General features: G+C 45.0%; 1 protein-coding gene across 1 annotated transcript in view; it reads right to left on the minus strand.

Annotated features, from left to right (window-relative positions):
• LOC147434054 (uncharacterized) overlaps positions 1 to 19,350 on the minus strand; it is a 46,142-nt gene extending 26,792 nt beyond the window's left edge. The window contains exons 1-3 of the mRNA XM_086489871.1: positions 19,241 to 19,350; positions 18,928 to 19,033; positions 18,636 to 18,673 (exon numbers count right to left, since the gene is read on the minus strand). Coding sequence (XP_086345997.1) covers positions 18,636 to 18,673; positions 18,928 to 18,997 — 108 coding nt within the window. The 5' untranslated portion in view covers positions 18,998 to 19,033; positions 19,241 to 19,350. The remainder of the gene's footprint in view (positions 1 to 18,635; positions 18,674 to 18,927; positions 19,034 to 19,240) is intronic.
• Positions 19,351 to 26,739: the final 7,389 nt, after the last annotated feature.

Consider the following 26,739-nt stretch of genomic DNA (forward strand, 5'->3'; position numbering starts at 1 on the left):
ATCGACATCGTCACCGACATAGAGTCAGAATTCAGCAGATAGAAGATTAGCAGATTTCAGCCCATAGCGTCTTTTAACAGCAGTAGAAAGATTGTAGATTTCAGCCCTTAGGTCGACTTCATCGTCATCGTCGACATAGCCTAGACTTGCATCAGTCTCATGCATCACCATTGTACTAGATTGTGCAATCAATAAGTAGACCACTCTCGCCGACGAGAGTGGGGCCTTCGGAGGAGGGTTTTACAACGTCTCTGGTGCCGTATCTCTCTTCTCTCTATCTCTCAGTCTCATACACTTGCACGCACAGTGTCTATTCACTTTGTTTGTGATCATAGCACTCTTTCATTAAGAACGGAAGGCTCTACCTTCCATAAGAACAAAAGGAACCTTGAGCACAATTCGGAGAACTCATCTTGAGCAAAGCGCAAACAATCATTCTACTGCACCTAACACCCACTCTCGTCAGAGAGAGTGGTCTACTTATGATTGCATAAACTGGTACAAACTGAATGCATGTGACTAATGCAAGTCTAGGCTATGTCGGTGATGACGACGGGATGGCGAGACCAACCTATGAGCTATCTTCTACAATCTTTTATCTGTTGTCCAAAACGTTGATGGCTGAATTCTGCTCCACTTGAAAACACTAGGGGAAAACGCTAATTTGCTATCCTTTAAGGTTGAAAATCTACTACTATGTCGGGGCCAAAATGGCTATGAAAACTGCACTTCTTGTAGGTTGAAAATTGATGGTCTTTATGGTTGAAACTGATGTTGCTTCATTGCTGAAAAACGCTAGCCAGAAGGGACGGCGATCTGGGCTCCAAAACGCTAGGGCTGCAATCTGGAAACGCTAGGTGCTGGGAACTTCTGGCGACGAACTTCTTGATAGAAAACGCTAGCTGACTGAGATCTTATGGCAATGGTGTTTACTGAAAACGCTAGTGTTGATGTGGAGGGAAAACACTAGCATGGGGATCTTCTTGCTTAGAGGGAGACCACCAAGGGGGTTCTTGCTAAGAAGTTGCCTGTTGAGCTTGGGCTCCTGCTGCCTCTTCTGCCAATTAGTGCTAGCCTAGGTTTGCTTATATACAAACTTACTCAATTTGCCCTACCTACTTTCCAACAAAAGTCACTTAAAAATAATAAGTGAAAAATGTCAAAAAATAGGGAAAATAGGCTAAGTGCACTGGAAAATTCCCCTGAAGGATTCTGATGGGAATGCTTATGATCATGCTGTGTACAACCAGAGGATATGCATCTACACTAAGTGTCTGGACATGCACGGTCTACGAACAGATTCACAAAAGTGCCAGAACACTTCTAATCTAGACTGACTGGATTGACTGAACCATTGTCGTGTTGTAGCTTGTCCACGGACACATAGGGTTGTATGTGTCACGTGACATCCCCTCTTTTTCAAAGTGAGGTACTGGTACCGAACTGTATAACGTCGAGGAAGATCGCCGATAACATCCGGAATCCTAGAAGGGACTCTTCGCCGGCCCACTCTAATGTGTGGGTCGTGCGGTACTTGAACTTCATAAAGATCTGCAACGCTTGCTTCTTTGGGCCGCGCTGAAAGCGAGACACAGTCTTCTATGGCTCCTTCGACGCTTCAACTTCGTCTAGAGTCATGCTTCGTTCTTCTTCAAGAATCTCCATGGCTGAAAATTCCTGAAACCATTTCCAACACAAAAACATGAACATACCCATTCCATGTAAAGTGAATAGAAAAAATCTTGTCTTTCTAAAAGACTGTGCATGCAATGTAGATGAACAAAGAGACAGAGTGTCAAACCGTTCATCAAACACATGCAAACAATGAGATCGAATCTTTCTCTTTTGATCTAAAACAATCACCTGTGGCAATTCACAATGGAAATGCCCATGCTTCGTGCTCATACTTTCATGTGCTCGTTCTACGAATGTGTCATGCCAAGGAAGAGACATGGAATGTGACTTCCTTGAATGCATACTTTTCAGCTTTTCATGAAAAATCCGCATACATTCGTGCTTATTCATGAGTGAAACGTGCTCAACGTACAATATGTCCTGCCTAGGAAAAGGGATCACATAAAGACGCTGACTAAAATACAGGAAACGATCACGAATGAAAGACTCGAACAATGCGTGTGTATCAATCATGCGAACACATAATACTTCCTGTGAGGGTTCCTAAGACCTAGGCTTGAGAGCCAAGATCGGTTCTTCTTGAGGGAGTTCTTTGGACCTAGGCTCGAGAGCCAAGATCGGTTCTTCGTGATTGATCGAATCTGCAACGATGTTAGCTTCGCTAGAAAAAGCATCGACTACCACATCATCCTTGTGAACAATCACATCATCTTCATACAAATCATCATGCTTGTGAGAAATCACATCTTGATCATGCAAATCATCATGCTTGTCATTCAATTCATCATGCTTGTCAATCAAATCATCATGCTTCTCAGAATCATGCAAATCCTGCGTGTCATGCTTTGGAGAAGAAGAGACTACGAGAGTCTCCGTCTCCTGAATCCCTTGCATCTGTGCCGGCGTGAGAAAAGAGTCGCAAGAACTCCTGCATGTGTCGGTCTCTCTATTCTTGTCTTGCCTTTCTTTCTGCTTCTCTTTCTGCTTTGTCTTCTGCGTGTCTGCGATTCATGTCTGCTATTCTTTTTGCATTTCTTGCTTCGCGTTCTAAATTCTGTTCCAGAAACATCAGCTCCAACTCCTCTATTGGAGTTAGTGCAACTCTCTCTCTCTCTCTCTCTCTCTCTCTCTCTCTCTCTCTCTCTCTCTCTCTCTCTCTCTCTCTCTTTTTTTGGAAAAATCAGGGCTGTATATTACTAAGTACAAGATAATCCCCAACGGATGCCAAAATAGCCTATCACGTGGGGTGTACAAGCTGAATGTAAGGTTGAGAGCCACTATAGTGACAACTCGACTAGAATAATCTCATGGTGGTCTATATGATGAGTGGAGGAGGAACCACTGAGGAGGCGCATAATGCCATGCAATCCGTCCACCTGTAAGTGTGAAGAAGAGTGGAGATCTTGCCCAACGCCGAAGGAAATCAAATCGACGAGCCTCGGCTGCTCTACATGTACCTGAGGAAGAATCTCACTTCCAAATGAGGGTGTGAATGATGTCCAGCCAAATGGCAGTGAGGATATCCGGAAGGAGCTGAGGTGCCGCACTGAGAATATGAAGACAACGAGCTCTCCAAACATTCCAAAGTGCAATGCTAGTGATGACTGAGAAGATTTCATCACGTGTCTGAGGATCCCCCTGCCAAGCAATCTGTGGTAGCATAGCCAAAGTCCCTCGTCGGTAACCAATCGTGGTAAGCATAAGAGCTGGATCTGTGTCTGAGCCCTCGTAGAAAAGATGCGGTCCGGGCATCGGCATCAACCAGGAAACAGATCCCCAAGTGAGAAATCCATGCTGAACACCAGCTCTGCTAAGTAAAAAGCAAACTGCTAGCCAAACTGCATGAGAAGACGAGCATGACCAAAGGTAGTGCGCAGGTGACTCAGGTAGACGCAAAGAACAGCGAGTACATAACGGATCGTGACCCATAGAAGCTAACCAAGTCCCAACTAGAAGTCCTGCATGTGAAGTCATCCAGAGGAAAAAGGAAATACGACGAGCCACATGTAAATCCCAGATGGCTGACCAAAATTGCCGTAGATAGGCATGTGAGAGACCTGAATGTAACAAGAAACGCATACGAGTGGGCTGCTCTGGGTGCTGTCTCATCAATGCGAATCTTCCAATTCTGACTGTATACTCAAAGAATGATACATGTGCGCCAGTGGGGTTAGAGTGAGGCCAATGCCACTCTCTAGGGTCCCAATAAAGCTGAGATAGGGTATGACCCTCCCACACCCAAAGCCTCCAAAGTGCAGCATTAGCGGAAGCGAAATGGGGGTCAACACAACGACGCTTCCTGCGGGAGCCAACTACTCGTATGGCCTCCCAGCGAGCATCTGGGTAGACAAGGCGCGGAGAAGTAGTAGCATATGTCAGCCTAGCATGCATCCCCGAAGAGTAGTCAGTATCAACTGTGAACAGCATAGTGTCAAAACGAACTAATAAGAGAGTGCTCTGAGAAAAGAGGCCTTCCCAGCCACAATGTCGAGGCATCTGAACTGTGCCTCGCATGACTGCGTCTCAGTGTGAAGGAATGGCGGAGCCAATCTCAAGCAGTCTGTCTATTACCCCGCGACCAATGTCATAATGTTCTGCCACAAAATCTGCATCCAGCATACGTGTCTCATGAAACAACCGCATAGAGGCAACAGGGCCAGTGTCCCAAGCAGCCCAGTCAATGTGAGTCCTCTCTCCAAGCTGACGGGGTGGATTAACCGAAGAATCAAGAACTACATCATTCCAAATGAGAGGCTTGCGCTCAATCTCCTCACGGCATGAGGGAGGTGAGCGTTTGATAGCACGTCGCATGGATACCCAAATCTGAAGGAGCGATCGAAGGAAGGGTGAGAGAGTGCTGGTGCACAAGGGGGCATCCGTAAAGAGAAAACGATACCCTGTTTGCCAAGTATGGCCATCTCTAGTGCCGAGGCGCGGAGTCGCTGTGGAAAGAGCGGCCTGAAGAAGCATCTTCCAAGGTTCTTGGCCGGGAAAAAGACCCCGAACAATAAGCTTGGTAAGAAGGGCGCGGCTCTGTAATTCTGGATCAATAATGCCAAGGCCCCCCTCTGATCTAGGACGAATAATTGTGGACCAGCGAACTCGAGCACGAGTATCAGTAGTCCCATCTGTGCCACTCCATAAAAAGTTCCGCACAAGTCTGCGTAGCTAAGCTATCACATCAGAATGTAGCATCCAATAGGAGGCCGTATACCATATTGTAGCCAGAATGACCTGGTTGGCGACCAATGCACGCCCAGCCAACGACAGATGACGTGAAGACCAAAGACAAAGCTTCCTGCGAATAGACCGTAGCACAGGTGCAAACTGCTGCTGTGAGGAAACGTCAAATCCAACCTGAAAGCCCAGTTATCTGCATGTCTGACCTGGCTGTAGCCATGTGAAACCATCAATTACCCCCCAAGTAGGTATGTCATCACTGCCAACCAATAACCCATAGGATTTATGCCAGTTAATGCGTGCACCATTGGCAATGCAAAAAACCTCCAGGGCTCCCCGCATGGCATCAAGAGCTGCTAGCAAATAGCGCAACATCAGCATAGTGTCATCAGCAAACTCCTGATCGATAAGGTCCGGAGCTGAAGGTACTGGCATGGTCAAGCCACGAAATGCATGACTCTGAGCACGAAGAAAGTCTGACATAGTCTCTCCCACAAACAGATACAGATATGCTGCTAAAGGGCATCCCTGACAAACAGATCGAGAGAGCTCAAAACTGCGACTAACACGACCACCAATAGTAATAGCACTGTTGGCAGTTCTGAAGAGAGCGGAAATGCCTGAGATCCATCTCGAAGGGAAACCCATCCTGGCCAATGATCCTTCGAGAAACTCCCACTCAACAGGATCGTATGCTTTCTCGAAGTCAAGGATAAAAAAAGCGAGAGGTTCAGAAGATGATCTGGCCTACTCTACTGCCTCATAAAAAGTGAAGATATTATCAAGTATGCATCGATCCATAACAAAGCCTGTCTGAGAAGTGTGAATAATATCTGGTAAGAACGGTCGCAAGCGATGGCTGATCAGTAACGCTAATATTTTATAGACCGAAGGGAGTAGAGTAATAGGTCTCCACTGGCGAAGCTGAGTGGTGTCACCCCCTTTCGGAATAAGAGATATGAGACCTGAACAAAGATCTAGATGCATATAGCCTGATGAAAAGATATCCTGACAACCACGAAGCAGTGGTATATGCAATACATCCCAATAGGTTAAAAAGAAAGCTCTAGTGAGGCCGTCCTCGCCTGGAGAGGAAGATGGATCTAGACTCTCGATAGCATCATGAAGCTCTGCAAGTGTGAATGGGGCCAACAAGATCTCTGCCATAGTGTCTGTACAACGATGGCGAGTGTGCTGCCAGATCTGCTCACGGGCAAGTAAAACCTCAGTAGTGCATACATCAGCAGTGAACAATGCCTCAAAATAATCTGCAAACATATCAAGAATAACATCAGGATGCATATGAAGTGTTCCTTGAGCATCGCACAAAGTCCTGAGGGTGGTGCCAGAAGGGCGCTCTTTATGCGCAGTGAAGAAGTCCTTATTCATTCGATCAGCTTTAGCTATCCAATGAGATACTGAAGCATGATGAGTGAACTATGACCTAGCCTCCTGTACGCTACGAATTTCCTGTGTGAGTTCTGTCTGTCTAGCAGCGAGATAAGCATCCTGAGGCCACTCCTCAAGCAAGCGTTGTGTGGAACCAAGAGGAATGTGGAGGTCAGACTCACATACTCTCAACTGACGATGAATACTAGCAGTCTGATCACGGCAGTAAATACTAGACTGAGTAATGCAATGGGCAAGGAACTCTCCAGGGGGACCACAATAAGAAGCACCCGTGGACCACAAGTCGCGAATCTATTGCTGCAAAACTTCAGTGGTGAGAACACTGTCAAGGATGCGGCAGCCTCGTCTCTGTGCAGCGGATCTAGTGAAAGAGATAAACAATGAGATGGGAAAATGATCTGAGAGGCTGGTCCCTCGCCAAATAGTAGTAAATCCACCTAGAGCTGCTGCCCAAGGGCCAATGTAAAAACGATCAAGTCGCTCTAATAGTCTTCCCTGTTGTCTCTGAAACCCCCACGAGTAATGAAGTGTAGCAGGGTGATGACCAAAAGAGGGTATGTGCCAGGCGTCAACACCTTGAATAGCTAGAAGAAATCGATCCCAAGCTGGCTGCTCATCTGGAGAAATGGATGATAGAACTGGAGGAGTGAGCGATCGCCAATCAGAGTCGCTCTCGACGTTGTTGAAATCGCCTCCAACAACCCAAGAGTCCACAGCAGGTAGAGCAGCAACCAAGGACGACCAAAAAGTAGCTCTCTCCCGAGGAGTAGTGGGTGCATATACTGACATAAAGCCAATGGTAGAGTCCCGAATCCGGATAGAAACATAGACTGCTCTGCCAACGACAAGGGTGCCATGCTGCTGAACTGATGCCAAGTATCGTGGCCCCACTGAAATGCATACACCGCAACTCTGTCCATGAATGCCTAGAGCAGGCTCCCAAAAAGCGTGAGCACCCGAGGGCATGAGATTACCAAAGGGAGTGGCAATCTTATGCTCCTGTACTAGTAATATATCCACAGTGCCTACTACATGAGCATGTAAATCTCTGCGAAGTAAAAGCTTGCGTGAACCTCTTACCCGAGACGTCTTAAACCATTAGTATTCCAAGAAACTACATGTAAATCCATAGTCTGCATGGAAGAATTGGTAAAGCATTTGACTAACTGCGCATCTTCTTGGAGGCAACTGGGCCATCCAAGGGATGAGCTTCTAGCGGGAGGAAAGCAACCCGCAAGTCCTCTCTAAAATATGGCGTCTCATTGCACCAACTGCGGACCTCAACTTGTTTACATTGCATGACCGATGCTGCAGCTTTAACACCCCAAATGCGCATAGACATAGGAAGCACCACATCTGAGGATACATGAATGATCATAGGCAATGAATAGCAAGCATAAACATCACTCCACTCCATTGCACCAATACAGGAAGGGAAGTGTGGAGACAATACATCTGGAGCGGAAGTAGTCAACCATAAATTAAGCTGAGCCATAGTTTGTGCATGCACAAAATGCAGAACCTGATCCTCGGTCCATTCCTGAGCTGCATGGAATGGAAGGAAAAAGGAATGGGTAGGCTGAGAGCGACTGCCTATTAAAGAGGGAACACAACCTGGCTTGTGGTACATAAGGTAAAGCTGCACCCGCAATGGTCCTTCTGAGTCACCGCACATTTAAGCTCGATGAGTGCCCCACAAAAGAGGGCAAGAGCTGAGAAAACTGCGTGGGACATAAGTATGGGCGGCTGAGGGAGGGGGTGGACCAGAAGGTGGAGGGGGGGGAGTAAGGGCGAGAGGGAGAGGAGGAAAAGGAAGAGGGAGCAACGGTGAAGGATCCATCTGCATGGGAATAGGGACCTCGGGAATAGGGGAAGGAGAAGGCAGGGGAAAGACAAGTGAAGGAGGAGCTGGTAGCAGAGGTAAGTGATCCTGGGCTGAGGAAGAAGAATGGCGAGGAGAAGCTGGGGGTAAGGGAGTGGCAGAAGCTTGAGAGGGAGCAGGAGAGGTAACACTGGGGGTTGCTTGCGGGGTGGGTTGCTGACGAGGACGGAAGGAATGGTTACGACCTATTGTCTGCCATGCAGTCTCAGTAGGAACTGAAGCAGAGGGAGGAACATGGACGGGTGAAGCTCTGGGAGCACCCTTAGGCTGCTGAGGTGCTCGAGTAGTAGTAGTAGGAACCGGCTGTGGCTGACCACGTGGCTGAGTGTGGGTGCCACGAGCTGTCTGTTGTTGTCGCCGATGGCGTGGCTGAGTGGGGCAATCGCGTGCCAAGTGTCCCATCTCGTGACAACATAAACATTGTCCTGGGCGGCCAGTGACTACCATTCGGCAAGAGTAGTCTCGATCACGCACAGCCACAGTAACTGTATCTGGCAATGTAGTATCCCCAAACACCAAGACCTAAATGCGAGGTGGACTAGATGAGAAGATGCAGGATCCTGGAACTACTGTGCCAAAATGAGCAGCAATCATCTGAAGGAGATGCTCATCAATAAAATGGAGAGGCATATCCGGGAAGGAAAGCGTCAGAGGGAATCGGGGAATAAGATGTCGACTGTCAAACTCCTCAGTAGTGAACTCTGGATACCACCTCGTCAAGTATATCATTCTGCGATCAGAGAGTATCGGAGAGCGAGCCAGGAGAGCTGAGGCAGTGGCGGGATCTGAAAGACGTACCATGAATATGCCTTTGCCAAAATGTAAGTTCCGAGACCCATCCCTGAGTAGTGCCCAGTGCAGTCTGACACCAATCACGTATAGAAGAGCGAGGTGGAGACTGTCCAATCATCCGGCCAACCAAGGCATGCTGTGCCAAGTGTTGAATTTTGGAGTCAATGCGTGTCAACAGGTCACCAGTACAATCCACGCGACAGGCAATTGGTGATGGAGCGCCCTGTGTGGCACTCAAGACCGGCAAAGCCACCATGAAGAATGGGCGAGACTGGTAAACGGAAAAGCAAGACCCAAAGCGAAGCTTGAACTCTTTCACTCTCTCTCTCGTTCTCTCCTTCCCTTGCAGATATTAGAACGATGCACACGGGAAGGTTTGAAATAGGTGGGGTTGGTAGACTGTTAGGGTTTCGAAGAATTAGGGTTTTCGGGGAATTAGGGTTTCAAGAAATTAGGGTTTGCAGAGATTAGGGTTTCGAGAAGTTAGGGATTGAGGAAAGGGCTGCAGGGACTCGGAGGCCAAGACACGTGGGGCTGCAGGCAGCATGGCGCGCGCAAGAACTTGAGGTGACAGGCTACAGCACGGTTCGCGCGTAGGATTGCAGCAGCAGGGTTCGCGCACGATATGCGACAGCAGCAGGGTTCGCGCGCAGGGTTGCTGCAGCAGGGTCGCGCGCGCAGGGTTGCTCGCTGCAGGGTTCGCGCGCAAGTCTCGTCGTTGCAGGGTTCTCTCTCTCTCTCTCTCTCTCTCTCTCTCTCTCTCTCTCTCTCTCTCTCTCTCTCTCTCTCTCTCTCTCTCTCTCTCTCTCTCTCTCTCTCTCTCTCTCTGTGGAAAAAGTTAGGGCTGTATATTACTGAGTACAATATAATCCCCAGCGGATGCCAAAATAGCCTATCCACGTGGGGTGTACAAGCTGAATGTAAGGAGTAGAGCCACTATAGTGACAACTCGACTAGAACAATCTCATGGTGGTCGGTGTGACGAGTGGAGGAGAAACCACCAAGGAGGGGCATAATGCCACGTAATCTGGCCACCTGCAAGTGTGAAGAAGAGTGGGGATCGTGCCCAACGCCGAAGGAAGGCAAATCGGCGAGCCTCGACTGCTCGAGATGTACCTGAGGAAGAATCCCACTGCCAAATCAGGGTGTGAATGATGTCCAGCCAAATTGCAGTGAGGGTATCCTGAAGGAGCTGTTGAGCCGCACTTAGAATGTGGAGACAACGAGCTCTCCAAACATTCCATAGTGTAATACTAGTGATTATATGAAGGGTGAGAGAGTGCTGGTGAACAAGGGGGCATCCGTAAAGAGAAAACCATACCCTGTATACCAAGTATGACCATCTCTAGTGCCGAGGCGTGGAGTTGCTGTGCAAAGAGCGGCCTGAAGAAGCATCTTCCAAGGTTCTTGGCCAGGAAAAAGTCCTCGAACAATAAGCTTGGTAAGAAGGGCGCGACTCTATAATTCTGGATCAATAATGCCAAGGCCTCCCTCTAACCTAGGTCGAATAATCGTGGACCAGCGAACTCGAGCACGAGTATCAGTAGTCCCATCTGTGCCACTCCATAAAAAGTTCTGCACAAGTCTGCGGAGCTGAGCTATCACTTCAGAATGTAGCATCCAACAAGAGGCCGTATACCATACTGTAGCCAGAATGACCTGGTTGACGACCAATGCACGGCCAGCCAACGACAGATGACGTGAAGACCAAAGACATAGCTTCCTGCGAATAGACTGTAGTACGGGTGCAAACTGCTACTGTGAGGAAACGTCAAATCCAACCTGAAAGCCCAGATATCTGCATGTCTGACCCGGCTGCAGCCATGTGAAACCATCAGCTACCCCCCAAGTAGGTATGTCATCACTGCCAACCAGTAACCCATAGGATTTATGCCAGTTAATACGTGCACCACTGGCAATGCAAAAAACCTCCAGGGCCTCCCGCATGGCATCAAGAGCTACTAGCAAATAGCGCAACATCAACATAGTGTCATCAGCAAACTCCTGATCGATAAGGTCCAGAGTTGAAGGTACTGGCATGGTCAAGCCACGAAATGCATGACTCTGAGCACGAAGAAAATCGGACATAATCTCTCCGACAAACAGATACAGATATGCTGCTAAAGGACATCCCTGACGGACAGATCGAGAAATCTCAAAACTGCGACTGGCACGACCACCAATAGTAATAGCACTGCTGGCAGTCCTGAAGAGAGCGGAAATGCCTGCGATCCATCTCGAGGGGAAACCCATCCTGGCTAATGATCCTTCGAGAAAGTCCCACTCAACACGATCGTATGCTTTCTCGAAGTCAAGAATGAAAAAAGCGAGAGGTTCAGAAGATGATCTGGCCCACTCTACTGCCTCATAAAAAGTGAAGATATTATCCAGTATGCATCGATCCATGACAAAGACAGTCTGAGAAGTATGAATAATATCTGGTAAGAACGGTCGCAAGCGATGGCTGATCAGTAACGCTAATATCTTATAGACCGAAGGGAGTAGGGTAATAGGTCTCCACTGGCGGAGCTGAGTGGTGTCACCCCCTTTCGGAATAAGAGATATGAGACCTGAGCAAAGATCCGGATGCATATATCCAAATGCAAAGATGTCTTGACAACCGCGAAGTAGTGGTATATGCAATACATCCCAATAAGTCAAAAAGAAAGCTCTAGTGAGGCCATCCTCTCCTGGACAGGAGGATGGATCTAGACTCTCAATAGCAGCATGAAGCTCTGCAAGTGTGAAGGGTGCCATCAAGATCTCGGCCATAGTGTCTGTACAACAGCGTCGGGTGTGATGCCAACGGGCTAGTAAAACCTCAGTAGTGCATACATCAGCAGTGAACAATGCCTTAAAATAATCTGCAGACATGTCAAGAATAACATCAGGATGCATATGAAGTGTCCCCTGAGCATCGCACAGAGTCCGAAGGGTGGTGCCAGGAGGGCGCTCTTTATGCGCAGCGAAGAAGGCTTTATTCATTCGATGAACTCAGACCTAGCCTCCTGTACACGACGAATTTCCTCTGTGAGCTCTGTCTGTCTAGCAGCGAGATAAGCATCCTGAGGCCACTCCTCAAGCAAGCGCTGTGTGGAACCAAGAGGAATGTGGAGATCAGACTCGCGTACTCTCAACTGTCGATGAATAATAGCAGTCTCATCACACAGCAGTAAATACTAGACTGAGTAATGCAATGAGCAAGGAACTCTCCAGGGGGACCACAATAAGAAGCACCCGTGGACCATAAGTCACGAATTTGTTGCTGCAAAACTTCAGTGGTGAGAACACTGTCAGGGATGCGGCAACCTTCGTCTCTGTGCAGAGGATCTAGTGAAGGAGATAAACAATGAGATGGGTAAATGATCTGAGAGGCCGGTCCCTCTCCAAATAGTAGTAAATCCACCTAGAGCTGCTGCCCAAGGGCCAATGTAAAAACGATCAAGTCGCTCTAATAATCTCCCCTACTGTCTCTGAAACCCCCACGAGTAATGAAGTGTAGCAGGGTGGTGACCAAAAGAGGGGATGTGCCAGGCATCAACACCTTGAATAGCTAGAAGAAATTGATCCCAAGCTGACTGCTCATCGGGAGAAATGGATGATAGAACTAAAGGTGTGATGGATCGCCAATCAGAGTCGCTCTCGACGTTGTTGAAGTCGCCTCCAACAACCCAAGAGTCTACAGCAGGTAGAACAGTAGCCAAGGAGGACCAAAAAGTAGCCCTCTCCCAAGGAGTAGTGGGTGCATAGACTGATATAAAACCAATGATAGAGTCCCGAATCCGAATAGAAACATAGACTGCTCTGCCAGCAACAAGGGTGCCATGCTGCTGAACTGAGGCCAAGTAACGTGGCCCCACTGAAATGCATACACCGCAACTCTGTCCATGAATGCCCAGAGCAGGCTCCCAAAAAGTGTGAGCGCCCGAGGGCATGAGATTACCAAAGGGAGTGGCAATCTTATGCTCCTGTACTAGTAATATATCCACAGTGCCTACTACATGAGCATGTAAATCTCTGCGAAGTAAAAGTTTGAGGGAACCTTTTACCCAAGAAGTCTGTAAACCATTAGCATTCCAAGAAACTACATGTAAATCCATAGTCTGCATGAAAGAATTGGTAAAGCATCTAACTAACTGCGCATCTTCTTGGAGGCAGCTGGGCCATCCAAGGGGTGAGCTTCGGGCGGTAGGAAAGCAACCCGCAAGCCCTCTCTAAAATATGGTGTCTCATTGCACCAACTGCGGGCCTCAGCTTGTTTACATTGCATTACCGATGCTGCAGCTTTGACACCCCAAATGCGCATAGACATAGGAAGCACCACATCTGAGGATACATGAATGACCATAGGCAATGAATAGCAAGCATAAACATCACTCCATTCCATAGCACCAATACAGGAGGGAAGTGTGGAGACAGTACATCCGGAGTGAAAGTAGACAGCCATAAATGAAGCTGAGCCATAGATTGGGCATGCACAAAATGTAGAACCTGATCCTCAGACCATTCCTGAGCTGCGTGGAATGGAAGGAAAAAAGAAAGGGTGGGCTGAGAGCGACTGCCTATTAAAGAGGAAACACAACCTGGCTTGTGATGCATAAGGTAGAGCTGCACCCGCAATGGTCCTTCTGAGTCACCGCACATTTCAGCCCGATGAGTGCCCCAGGAAAGAGGGCAGGAGCTGAGAAAACTGCGTGGGACATAAGCATGAGCGGCTAAGGGAGGGGGAGGACCAGAAGGTGGAGGGGGGGGGAGTAAGGACGAGAGGGAGAGGAGGAAAAGGGAGAGGTAATAGCGGGGAATGATCCATCTGCATGGGAATAGGGACCTCGGGAAGAGGGGAAGGAGCGGGCGGGGGAACGGCAAGTGAAGGAGGAGCTGGTAGCAGAGGTAAGTGATCCTGTGCTGAAGAAGAAGAATCGCGAGGAGAAGCAGGGGGAAAGGGGGTGGTGGAAACTTGAGAGGGAGCAGGAGAGGTAACACTGGGGGCTGCATGCGTTGTAGGTTGCTGACGGGGACGGAAGGAATGATTACGACCCACTGTTTGCCATGCAGTCTCAGTAGGAACTGAAGCGGAGGGAGGACCATGGAGGGTCGAAGCTCGAGGAGCACCTGCAGGCTGCTGAGGTGCTCGAGTAGTAGTAGGAGGAACCGGTTGTTGACGCTGACCACGTGGCTGAGCATGAGTGCCACGAGCCGGCTGTTGTTGTCGCCGATGGCGTGGCAGGGTGGGGCAATCTCCTGCCAAGTGTCCCATCTCGTGACAACGTAAGCACTGTCCTGGGCGGCCAGTGACTACCATTCGGCAAGAGTAGTCTCGATCGCGCACAGCCACAGTAACTGTATCTGGTAATGAAGTATCCCCAAACACCAGGACCTGAATGCGATGTGGACCAGAGAAGAAGATGCAGGATCCTGGAACTACTGTGCCAAAATGAGCAGCAATCATCTGAAGGAGATGCTCATCAATAAAATGGAGAAGCATATCCGGGAAGGAGAGCGTCAGAGGGAATCTGGGAATAAGGTGTCGACTGTCAAACTCCTCAGTAGTAAACTCGGGATACCACCTCGTCAAGTATATCATCCTGCGATCAGAGAGTATCGGAGAGCGAGCCAGGAGAGTTGAGGCAGTGGCGGGATCTGAAAGACGTACCATGAATATGTCCCTGCCAAGGAATGTAAGCTCCGAGACCCGTCCCTAAGTAGTGCCCAATGCAGTCTGACACCAATCACGTATAGAAGAGCGAGGTGGAGACTGTCCAATCATCCGGCCAACCAAGGCATGCTGTGCCAAGTGTTGTATTTTGGAGTCAATTTGTGTCAACAGGTCGCCAGTACAGTCCACGCGGCAAGCAAGTGGTGATGGAGCGCTGTGTAGCACTCGAGACCGGCAAGGCCGCCATGAAGAATGGGCTAGACTGGCAAACTGGAAAAGGAAGACCCGAAAGGAATCTTGGACTCTTTCTCTCTCTCTCTCTCTCTCTCTCTCTCTCTCTTTCTCTCTTTCTCTCTTTCTCTTGCAGACGGTAGAAGGATGCGCACAGTTAGGGTTTGGGGCAGTTAGGGTTTTTCGGGATTATGGTTTCACGGAATTAGGATTTACGGGATTAGGGTTTCGTGGAATTAGGGTTTCACGGAGTTAGGGTTTGCAGAGGTGGGTTGTTAGGGCTGCAAGCAATTCGCGAGGCAAGCAGGGCAGGGTGCGCACAGGCAGCATGGCGCGAACCCAAACAGGCAGCAGGGCGTGTGGCAAGGCTGCTGCTGTTGCGCGCGCAGGCAGGGCAGCAGCAGGTCACGCGCAGACAGTGCAGCAGCATGGTTTCGATCACGCGCAGACAGGCAGCACGAAACCGCGCGCAGACAGGCAGCAGGGTTTCGCGCGCAGAGGTCTCTCTCTCTCTCTCTCTCTCTCTCTCTCTCTCTCTCTCTCTCTCTCTCTCTCTCTCTCTCTCTCTCTCTCTCACACGCGGACTCTCACACTTTAAACAGTGTGTTGGGGCATACGTAGGCTGTAACCCAAAGGCCTCAAGGTAAAACTGCAATACATTTGGTGACTCTAGCAGTTCATACTCTTTTATCCACTTTGCATCCATTGGTGGAGAGTTCTTGAACTTCACCAAATACCGTCATGCAACTTTTCCCTTAACTTTTTTTTCTTATGTGCCAAAATCTGCTCAAGTACCAAGATCTCATAAAGTTCCTCAACTTCTGGTTGATCTTCATCTTGCATATTTTCTGGCACATTGAATCTTCCAAGTATCAGGCAATTTCAACCTATAAGCAACATCACTGATCTTCTCAAGTACTACCACCTCCAAGCGAAGTATCCATTCCGCTTCGAGTGATGACCATTCTGAAGTCGTGGGTTCTTGTGGTCTTGGGTTCTTAAGTTCACGAGGAACTTGGGTTCTTGGGGGTCTTGGGTTCTTAAGTTCACAAGGAACTTGGGTTCTTGGGGGTCTTGGTTCTTGGGGTTCTTGAGGTTTTCTTTCGCTTGCAAACCGCGTTTGAGAAGGAACTTCTCAACACCGGTGTTCTACTCCTTTCTGCGGGCTTTCTGCAGGCGCACCCCTTGGCGGCCTTGCGCTCACACCAAGGTTGCTTTTTCCCACCTCACGTCGATTGGCCGGCAGCTAAGTGCACGGTCCGCTCTCAATGAGTGAAAAGAGGCACAAGTGGAGGCTGGACAAGCCCTCCTTTCTTGGGATTCCGGTCACTCTTCAAAAACACGATTAGGAATCGACACGCCCAAGCGAACTTGGGTTCATGCGACCGCAACAAGCAAAAAAAATTCTTGTGATTCTTGTGGTCCTTTCCTTGAGAGATACAGAACACTGCAAAAGCTCTGATACCAATGTTAGGTGCAGCGGAATGAATGTTTGCGCTTTGCTCAAGATGAGTGCTCCGAACTGTGCTCAAGGTTCCTTTTGTTCTTATGGAAGGTAGGGCCTTCCTTTCTTAATGAGAGAATGCTATCATCACAAACAAAGTGAATGGACACAGTGCATGCAAGTGTATGAGACTGAAAGATAAGAGAGAGAAGAGAGATACGACACCAGAGACGTTGTAAAACCCTCCTCCGAAGGCCCCACTCGTCAGCGAGAGTGGTCTACTTATGATTGCACAAACTGGTACAAACTGAATGCATGTGACTAATGCAAGTCTAGGCTATGTCAGTGATGACGACGGGGATGGAGAGACAAACCTAAGGGCTGAAATCTGCAATCTTTTATCTGTTGTCCAAAAACGCTGATGGCTGAATTCTTCTCCGCTTGAAAACGCTAGGGAAAAACGCTGATTTGCTATCCTTTAAGGCTGAAAATCTGCTGCTGTGTCGCGGCCGAAATGGCTATCAAAACTGCACTTCTTGTAGGCTGAAAGCTGATGGTCTTTATGGTTGAAACTGATGTTGCTTCATTGCTGAAAAATGCCAGCTAGAAGGGAGGGCAATCTGGGCTCCTAAACCTAGGGCTGCAATCTGGAAACGCTAGGAGCTGGTAACTTCTGGCGCTGAACGTCTTGATAGAAAACGCTAGCTGACTGAGGTCCTATGGCGATGGTGCCTGCTGGGAAACACTAGTGTTGATGTGGAGGGAAAACGCTAGCATGGGGATCTTCTTGCTTGGAGGGAGACCACCAAGGGTATTCTTGCTCAGAAGTTGCCTGTTGAGCTTGGGCTCTTGCTGCCTCTTCTGCCAATTAGTGCTAGCCTAGGTTTGCTTATATACAAACTTACTCGATTTGCCCTACCTACTTTCCAACAAAAGTCACTTAAAAATAATAAGTAAAAAATGTCAAAAAATAGGAAAAATAGGCTAAGTGCACTGGAAAATTCCCCTGAAGGATTCTAATGGATTCTGATGGGAATGCTAATAATCATGCTGTGTGCAACCAGAGGATATGCATCTACACTAAGTGTCTGGACATGCACGGTCTGCGAACAGACTCACAAAAGTGCCAGAACACTTCTAATCTAGACTGACTGGACTGACTGAACCCTTGTCATGCTGTAGCTTGCCCACGGACACATAGGGTTGGATATGTCACGTGACAGCACAAGAGGGGAGTTACTCCGCTCCTTTGTAAGATTACTTGGATGGATAAAATCATTGATTTCCCTTTTAACTTCAGAGATACTGATGTGCTAACAGTATTCTGCTGGGTGACTTTATGAAAGAAGTACTCCGATATGGGACTCCCAAAATAATTACTCGCATATGACAGTGCTTGAGTGGAATGATCGACGAAATGACTACAGCATTTCGATCTTGAAAATCTCTATAGACATGATCGCAATAACGATTAGTTAATTCGACATCAATGAGGTCTGGGATGGATCTAGATGCAATTACTAAATATGTTGTTGGCGGTCATGGTCTGAGATTTGGAATGAATTTTTCTGTGATTTATTTGATCTGTCATGTGATGTGATGTGACTGTCGTCTCTGTACAAGTTCTTGATTTGTGTCGCGTAGTGCGTCGTTAGTGTCTATTGAACTGGTTTATGGCTTATTTCTGATTTTGCTGGCGTAATCGAGGGCGATTACAATTCTTTCAAGAGGGGGTTGTTAGTCCCTCGCCGGATCCATCATGCACACATGACATGACACAAGCCCAACTCGCACCTAGACACGCGTAGTGAGCGGACATTAGGCTCATCTCCTAGCCATAGAGCCAATATGGGCTCACCCTTGAGCCTGGGAGCCTGCAACCAAACGGGCTAGCCTCTGCCACAAGGGCCACTGTCCCGTACCACCGAGGCCACACCAGTACGGGTGTGCAGACAAAGCTGCCAAGGGCCAAAAGTCCCAAGTGTGGTGATCACACAAGATGTCTCATAAATGAGACTCAAGTCCTATTTATAGGACTTCATAACCAAAGGGCCATGTTCACACTGGTCGGACATAACTGCAGGCACCCATCCTGATGTTTGGAGACGTAACACTTCCCCCATCCTCAGTTATAAAACCGGGGAAGCGATTCCTTAGCGATCTGACTGACTCCCAAGTAGCTTGGGACTCGGGACGATGCTTCCAAGTATGAAAATAATTTTCCACATAAATATGGTTGCAACTATGCACGCATTATCTCTTTATGATATTTTAGTCATCTCATTAAGGTTTAGCTAGTGTTTAAACCATAAAGCAAAATAGTAAAAAACTGAGGAACCATTAACATGATGTAACTTTGATTACGACACTCATGTGTCCATTAACAAGAAAACAAATAACCATACCTTGTATCTAACAGCCTCATATGTACCGTAGACGGCACCTGCGATATACACAATAGAAAACATTTAGCAGGGCAACAATCAAAAGTCTCAAATATGTAATTGAATAACACGTGCTTGTCCCTTGTTTTCCACCACAAAATGCTAGAAGCTGATGTATTTATGTAAGATAAAATGCTAGAAGGCTGATGTATTTATGTAAGATACAAATATATGTAAGATGTGAACATTCAAGAAAAAAACTCTATTAAATTCATATCATATTACGCTGGCATGACAAACCTAAAGTACCTACCAATTGCACCACCAACAGCACCTCCCATCGCAACTCCAGCAACAACTCTTGTGACACAGTCACGGGCCATGGCTCAAATCTTTCTACCTTCAAGCACGTATGTATGCTGGAAAACAGCACACGCATGATTTTCTCATTCTGTGTGTGGGTCTCTGTGTGCGCGAGCACGCGTGTGCAAGTGTGTGTGCGTGTGTGTGTGTGTGTGTGTGTGTGTGTGTGTGTGTGAGAGAGAGAGAGAGAGAGAGAGAAGAGCGAGCGCTCGTTCGTGCGCGCGTGTGTGTGAGAGAGAGAGAGAGTGAGACGAGAGCCTTACCCTGCTGTATAAAACCCCGGCACAAAACCCTCCTCTGCATATGTGTTTCAAGCACAAGAAGAACTAACTAAAGATATGAAGTATAGAAGATTCTTTCATCTTCATTTTTGAATTACATAAGTACTTAGTCCTAAGTAAAGGGTTAAATTTTGGATGCATCTCTCCACCATTGGATAAAAGCTTGCAGATTAGCGCCATGTGGCAAGCTAATGATATTAAACATTTTATTAGTATTTCTTTTAGGCCATTTGTGTACCTCTCTTTCAAGAAGGGCATCGAGTATTGTGGGGTTGGGTGTGTGTGTTGTAAATTGTAGGTAATTCTCAAAAAAAAAAACATAATATTTTATGATGATACCACATGTTATAAAATAGTAGTGTCACTTTCTATTTTTCTCTCTCACAAAAAAGCCTCATTACGAAATTCTTCTTAATTGCTTTATGTAGGCCATAGTAAATTTTCACCTTATCTAAATTGAAAGGAAAAAGAGATGAAATGTGACTTAATATGGGGAATTCTGACACTTGGAGTAGAAGGGGCAAATCAAAATGATGTAAATTTCATCTATATTTGGAAAATTTTGGGCTCCTTTGTTAAAAAACACATTTGCTATTTGGACTAAGCTTGTACAAAGTTAAGTAAAAGATTTTAAGATCAACATGGATAACAACTGGTATGGTCCATTGATACCTGTAATGCACATCCAAGGCTAACATATCTGTTGTTTTGTTTGGATGGATGCAAATAAGGACTCTATTTTATTTTGAAAGTTTTTTTTTTACTTTGGCAAGCTGACCTACACTGGGTTGCACACTCACTTATGATTCAGGAAATTCTTCTACTATCTGTATACTGGAAGGGGACCTCATTCTTACAAACATTGTACAAAAATGATTCTAATACTGAGTTGTTTCCGTACTTATCTTTTCGTTTTTCTAAAGCGAGCTGTCTATTGAATGTAAAAGTTCAATTATGTCTTATTATCTAAGGTAAAACAACTACATACACATCATGTACATAAGGTTTTTCTTTCTAGAGAAACCGGGATGCTAGCTTTGGAAATTAATTTCGAAATTTAGCTCTAGGATGGACCCACAGTCTATAATCCCTTGATTGGTTGACTGGTGTTATGTGGTCCTTCATAGACTCTATTTCTGGTCTCCTGCTCACGGCTATTATAGTCTTTGACTTTGCCGGTTTAAGGTTTGCAGGCCCAAACTACAGTTACTGTTTTTATTTATGTTTAAATTGTTTCTTTTTCAGGACTACATACCCTTTAGAAAGACAACTCGCATGAGTACTAAACACAACCCTGAGAATCATGCAAAGATTCTCAAACATATTAAGTTGTACCTTAAAGACCATAAACCAAAGAATGCTTTGGCAGTTGGAACTAGACCCTTCCTTACTAGGAAAGCCAAAGATTGTATACTTACTACCGTAAGAAAAAATAACCTCACCACTCTTTTTTGAAATATTGTAGACTCTGGCTCTCTCACAAGGATTGGAATTGACCTATGAGCCCCTCTTAGTGGCCACATCTCTTGTACTCATATGTATTAGCAGTTTGGATGCTTCTCGACTAATATATAACTCGGCTCTTACCTCTGACAAGAAATTGTCTATCTTACATATGCTATCTTTTAATGATTGGGTTAAAATTTTGGCTACTCTGGATAAGGACTCCAAGGAAGGGATAAATTTGATTACCCAATCCATAGCCCAACTTCCCATACTTTCTTCACGATACCAACAAGAGCTTGCCATATTCTCTTCCTCAGGAGCTGATCTGTCTAACTTTCTAAGGAAGCTGTGCGGTCTCAATCCCTCTTTTGTCTGTACACCGGCTACTCCAACTATCCCGCAAACTAGTGGTATCTTTTGTAGGGATAGTGCAGCTCTTGAAGCAATTAAAGAATTTTAGAGAAATCTTTGTTCCCTCAATGAATCTAACCTCTTGGAGATGGTACCAAAGATCTCTAAAGTTTTTCCTATCTTACCTGTTAGACATATTGAAATTGAATCCCTTGGGGTTGACCATCAGCTTTGGGTCCTGCCCAACAAGACGTTCTTCACACCCATTTTGAGTGAAACTTGGGTGTACCTTGCCAACCTCCCTGCCTCTACTGTGGAGGATTGCAGACTCAAGATCTTAAAAGGTGGACAATTTCTTGACAAAGGGGAGCTCATCAAAGCACCCTTCAACCTCAATTTCATTGACCACTCCAAATGCCCTTCCAATACTGGCCTCTACATCCATACTAAAGGAAACATGGAATTTGCTAAAAGTAACCCGGATTTCTACATTGACCATCTGGAATGTCTTTCAACCTTATGTAAAATGTGCCTGCAGATTTCTTGACCCTAAAGCCTCTTGTGAATCCAGCATCATGTGGTTCGATCATACCATTTGGTTATTCTCAACCATGTTGACCTACTCTTCCCAGAAAAACTAGTGGATTTTCACCTCCCTCTCATTTGTTCTTGGTTGGGTGGCCAAGCTAAGCAAATTGTAATCGCACAGATTACCTTTAACATCTTCTGTGGATTAATGATGGATATCTTGAAGGAATTAAAATCTGACGAACCTGGGATTTACCTTACTACTTATGCTAACTACAAAGGGTTAAGATCATCACTAGTTTACTTAAACCATGTATTGATGAGGATGACTCCCCTGCTTTGAAAAGACCCAACTCTTTGACTACCCCCAACTCCTTTACTTCCTTTTTAACTCCTAGCTCATTCTCTAATCGAGGAAAGGCTCGTAGCTACACTAGGGGTAGAGGTAGGATTTCCTCCATCAAGAATTTCCTTGAATTGTTATCCTTGGTGATATTGTCGTTTACTACAAGCCCTTGCGGTAGAAGAACTCTCAACAAACTGGATCCGAACAAAGGTTATATCTACATACACTGTCTCTTTCGCAATGTACTTCTCGATTGGATTCAATCTAAAAACCTTTTTTGTGAGTGCTTTGACCTTCTTTTTGGCAATAAAAAATTAATCGATAATATAGTCATTGGATGGAAGTATCAACAACCCGTGAAAAAATTGGTTTATAGTAATGACTTTCTTCGGCGAGATTCTGTTCCCGAATGTACATGCTATCAATTTACCACTTTTTGCAAGAACTTTGAGGCATATGGAAAACATGTTTGTACTTGTGATCTTAGCATTATTGAAAATTTTAAAGTACGTAGAATCTTGGCCAATGGGTTCAATCATATACCTAACTTTCCCAAAAACCCTTACCTTGCTCTATCAGCTATACTAAGCTGCCTCACTGACCTTGTCAATGCTCTCCAACTGGAGATGATAGTCCGACCAGACTTAACTAAAGTTGTGAAGGAATGCTTCCTTCAAAAAATATCACAAATTCCTAGAAAATGGTTATCCTCTGATGAATCTTGGCTTACATCACAGTTGGCTTTTGATTTTCAAAATATCTCTGATAAATGGTGTGTAGTCGGGCTTGATAAAAGCTCTAACTGTCCCACTCTTATTTGCAAAAACCTTGCTTGGAAGGCTGCCCGCGATCGAGTATTTGGAAAGAAATTCTGTAGAATTAACTCTTCACTACAAACAGTTACCAATAACATCTCAAAATGCTTAGGGAATCTAGGCTACTCTGTACAGAACACTAAGCTGCCAGTATTGTTTCTGACCTATAAGGTTCATAAGCATAAGTTCATATGGATATCTGATGCTTCCAATGGTATCTTTACTGATATCACCAAGGATATTACGCTTTGCCTTGACCTTATACTAGCTGAGTTTGAGCTTATTTGTGCCACTAAACAGATAATCTGCCATGGCTTCCTTCAAATACAGTACAACCCCTTTTGGCTTACAAAAAACTCTACAGAAGTCTCACTTAACCTCCCACAGCAAATCTTCCACATTTTCACTGCGGATATTACACAATGCTATGAAAACATTCCCCTTGGTGGGGATCTTGGCCTTAACACTAGTTTGGAACAAAAACAGGACACTTTAAGTGTCCTTGTTTAACAAATTTAAATTAAATGCTACTTGCATTAGACGATTTATTTAAGAAAACCCTCTTGATATGCTTAAATATGTTAGCTAGAGGATCTTTTAAAAATATAACCTTGCATTTTAGATCGATCATGATCAAGAACTATACTCATCAAGTTGACCCTCGTAAGACTGCGATTGATGCTTTGAAGAAATCGTCTTTACAAGCTTAAGAAAAAATGAAGCGACCTTGTAGAAAATTTTAGGTGACTCTTCCACCAATTTTGCTATAGATACTTGAAAGTTTCATGTGCAAAAAAATTGACTTTGGAGTATATAAAATAATGGAAAGTTCCATGTGTTTAATATGGTCATTTCAAGCATATCGTTGTATACAAAGAAAAATATGTTTTTGATGTATTTGTGAGTTTTAGAAAGTGTTACATCGCTTGCCCTTTCCATTGAACACTCAAGGTGGCAAGTAGAAGGGCTTTGGTATGCAACAATTATTGGACCATTTTAAATATTCAAAACTGCATAAGAGAAAACTTTCATATTTTCATTCTCGAGACATAAGCATTCAAAACCTCAAATAATCTCAAACTTTCCATGTAGATCAACTAAATGTATCAAAGTACGTGGTACATACACAATTGGGGAGCCTAAAACCTTGGCTTCAATGTTATTATGGAGAACTCAAGATTTTCAAGAGTTTTTGCACGATAAAGAATTCAAGATAGAGTTCAAGCAACAAGATTTAATTGAGTTAGAGAGCCCAAAAAATACGTAGTTTCTTGGTTTAAACATATAAAGTCATTTGTAGTTGCAAATTGCACTAGAATAGTATCAATTTCACGAGGGGACCTTTGGAAGACCAAAATTATGCTCTTATTCAGCACGTGCTCAAGTATGAAATTATGTCTACAGCTTGCATGTGATTTGAAAACTTATCCTTGAAGTGCATTCCATTGTTTTGTAACACTAAGTGCTAACACTTGGCTTTTATAAACATAAAAAATGTCGTCTCTACAAAAAAATATATATATATATGATTTTTTTGGCAAAACAGCTTGAATTTTTGTAAAATTTATGTCTTAGAACTTACCAAAATTCTCTCCATACAGATTATATTTTCACATGGAGAAAAATTCAGTGTTTTCTTTCCCTCATAACCAATCTACGGTAGAAGCAAGGTGTAAAAAACTTCTTTCTAGCTTGACAAATAAATTGCCAAAACTTGATAGAAAAACAGGACACTTTAGTGTCTCGGGACACTTAAGTGCCCAATTACATAACTAGTGTTAAGATTGTTCTTGCCAAGGTGATTAAATGGCTTTCTCCAATGCTAGAAAGAAGAAACTTTTTTAGATCTCTCTATCCAAAAAACCTAGGTGGATTAAAAAGACTCACTCCGTACACTCCTTACACTTTAATGAAGAAAAGTTTTGTTTCTACATCTCATGGCTGCTTAATAACTGTACTATAGTTCTAGTGGTCTCTACTTCAACCAATGCCTAGGCATCCCCATGAGGTTCTCATGTTCTGCACTTATGTGTAATATCTACTTTACTTTCTTTGAATACAAATGGTTTTTCAAAGCCATGGAATCTTGCAAAAATAATCTTTCACAGTTTGGACATACCTACGGGTATATGGATGACTTATTAAGCATCAACAATAAAGCCTTCCTCAAAGAAATTTTTTTGATTTATCCTCACTGCCTAAAAATTGAACCTACATCTTTACATGGGCTCATTACACCCAATGGGCCTTTTTGCACATCGGTTCAATTCCTTAACCTTTCCATCTCTCTTCATATTCCTTCTGTTGGAGGATATGACCTAAGGTTTGTTTGGAAAAGGGATATCCTAAAACTGCGTGTTGCTGCGGCCAAAAAAGCATGGCCATTGGGTCACACACATACACATATCTCTAGATGTGTGTGCGTGTGTGTGCACAAGCGAGCAAGGTGTACTTTAGTCCCTATAATCACTTCAAGAAGATAGCAATTCCCTCTCTCTTTCTTAATAGGTCTTGAGATCAAGACTCATTGAGCAGATCTTTGATATCTGTTTTGGATCGTTCTTATGTTAATAAAAATTCTCGTATTCTTCCTCCCTCCCTCCCTCCCTCCCTCTCTCTCTCTCTCTCTCTCTCTCTCTCTCTCACACACACACACACACACACACACACACACACACAGACACACACACATATCTAAGAGATGGTTTTTTATCTTATTCAGGGGCTAGCTTAATAGCTCACATCCTATGCAGCTTGTAATTGCATGAAAATGTTGTTTGGCCGGCCCTGGAATTGTTTCATGGCCATATGTGAATGGACTTGTTTGAGTTTACATTATGTTGTCCTCTTATAATTGGTTTTACTTACACTCTACGTAGAAGATGAGTTAAGTATTGAAGGAGGAAATCTTACTGCCTGCATGTTTATACACAATGAGCTGGATCTGCAAGTGGTAGACTCTTTCCCCTTTTTCTGGAGCTCGTCTACTGGCATTACACATGGCCCCATTTATCGCATACAACCTGTAGATTGATGACTGGCCGTAGATGATTGGTGGTGTTGCATTCGGTGGTATGTGCTACAGATTACTCTCAGCCTTGATCCTTCAAATCATATATAAAGGTGAGGGTCCCTCACTTAACATGCTTTTGTACATTCAGTCAGTAGTTGTTGTCGTGAGTTACACTGTGTGAGTGACTGTACTTTGAGTGTGCTACACTATGGCTAAAGGGAAGGATAAACAAAAAGCTTTGGAGGTTCATTCTTTGGCTTCTCCTTCTCAGGTGGAGTTCTTTGGCTTAATGGGTTAAGATTTGATAGTAATACCTCTTTGATTGGTAATTAAGAACTAATGGACATTTCTAAAGGTGTTGTGATGTGCTTATGGCTTGTGTTTGCTTGCCATTGGATGGGCGACTCTGGACTAGCTGTGTTTTTCATGATAAAAGGAATATGGTTAAATGTAACCACATTAAAGATGGTGATAAAATAAGTTGGATATGGTTCTTTGAGAATTGGATTGGTGGTGCTTGGTATGGTAAGACATCTCACTAGTTTGTTGGATAAACATGCATTTAGGAATATGAAAACCTTGTTTCAAGAATGTGTGCTGGCTTTTCAGTTTAGTGCTCAATGGTCTTCCAAAAAATACATTGGGAATATATGCTAAGGAGTACTTTTGTTGGTATGCTGATATAACCACTCTTTTGGCTTTCTCATGGGTTGCTATGGTTATAGTCTAAATCCCTTAGCCCCATTTTTGGCTTTTGACCTAAGACTCATTTGGGTTTTGACTTATGACGGTTTATTGAGAATTGGATAGGTGGTTGCTTGATATGGTAAAACTTCTCAATGGTTTGGTTGATAACATGCTTGAAAGAATCTATCGAGAATACCCGCCTTCATGTATATATGTTGGCCTGATATGTTTGGCCTAAGTAGGTTTGCCGAGGAATGCCTTGGGCTGATATACTAAGTCGATTCTTTTCTGGTAT

Source organism: Adiantum capillus-veneris, chromosome 19, assembly GCF_014529385.1.
Source record: "Adiantum capillus-veneris isolate H3 chromosome 19, ASM1452938v2, whole genome shotgun sequence".
Taxonomy (NCBI): domain Eukaryota; kingdom Viridiplantae; phylum Streptophyta; class Polypodiopsida; order Polypodiales; family Pteridaceae; genus Adiantum; species Adiantum capillus-veneris.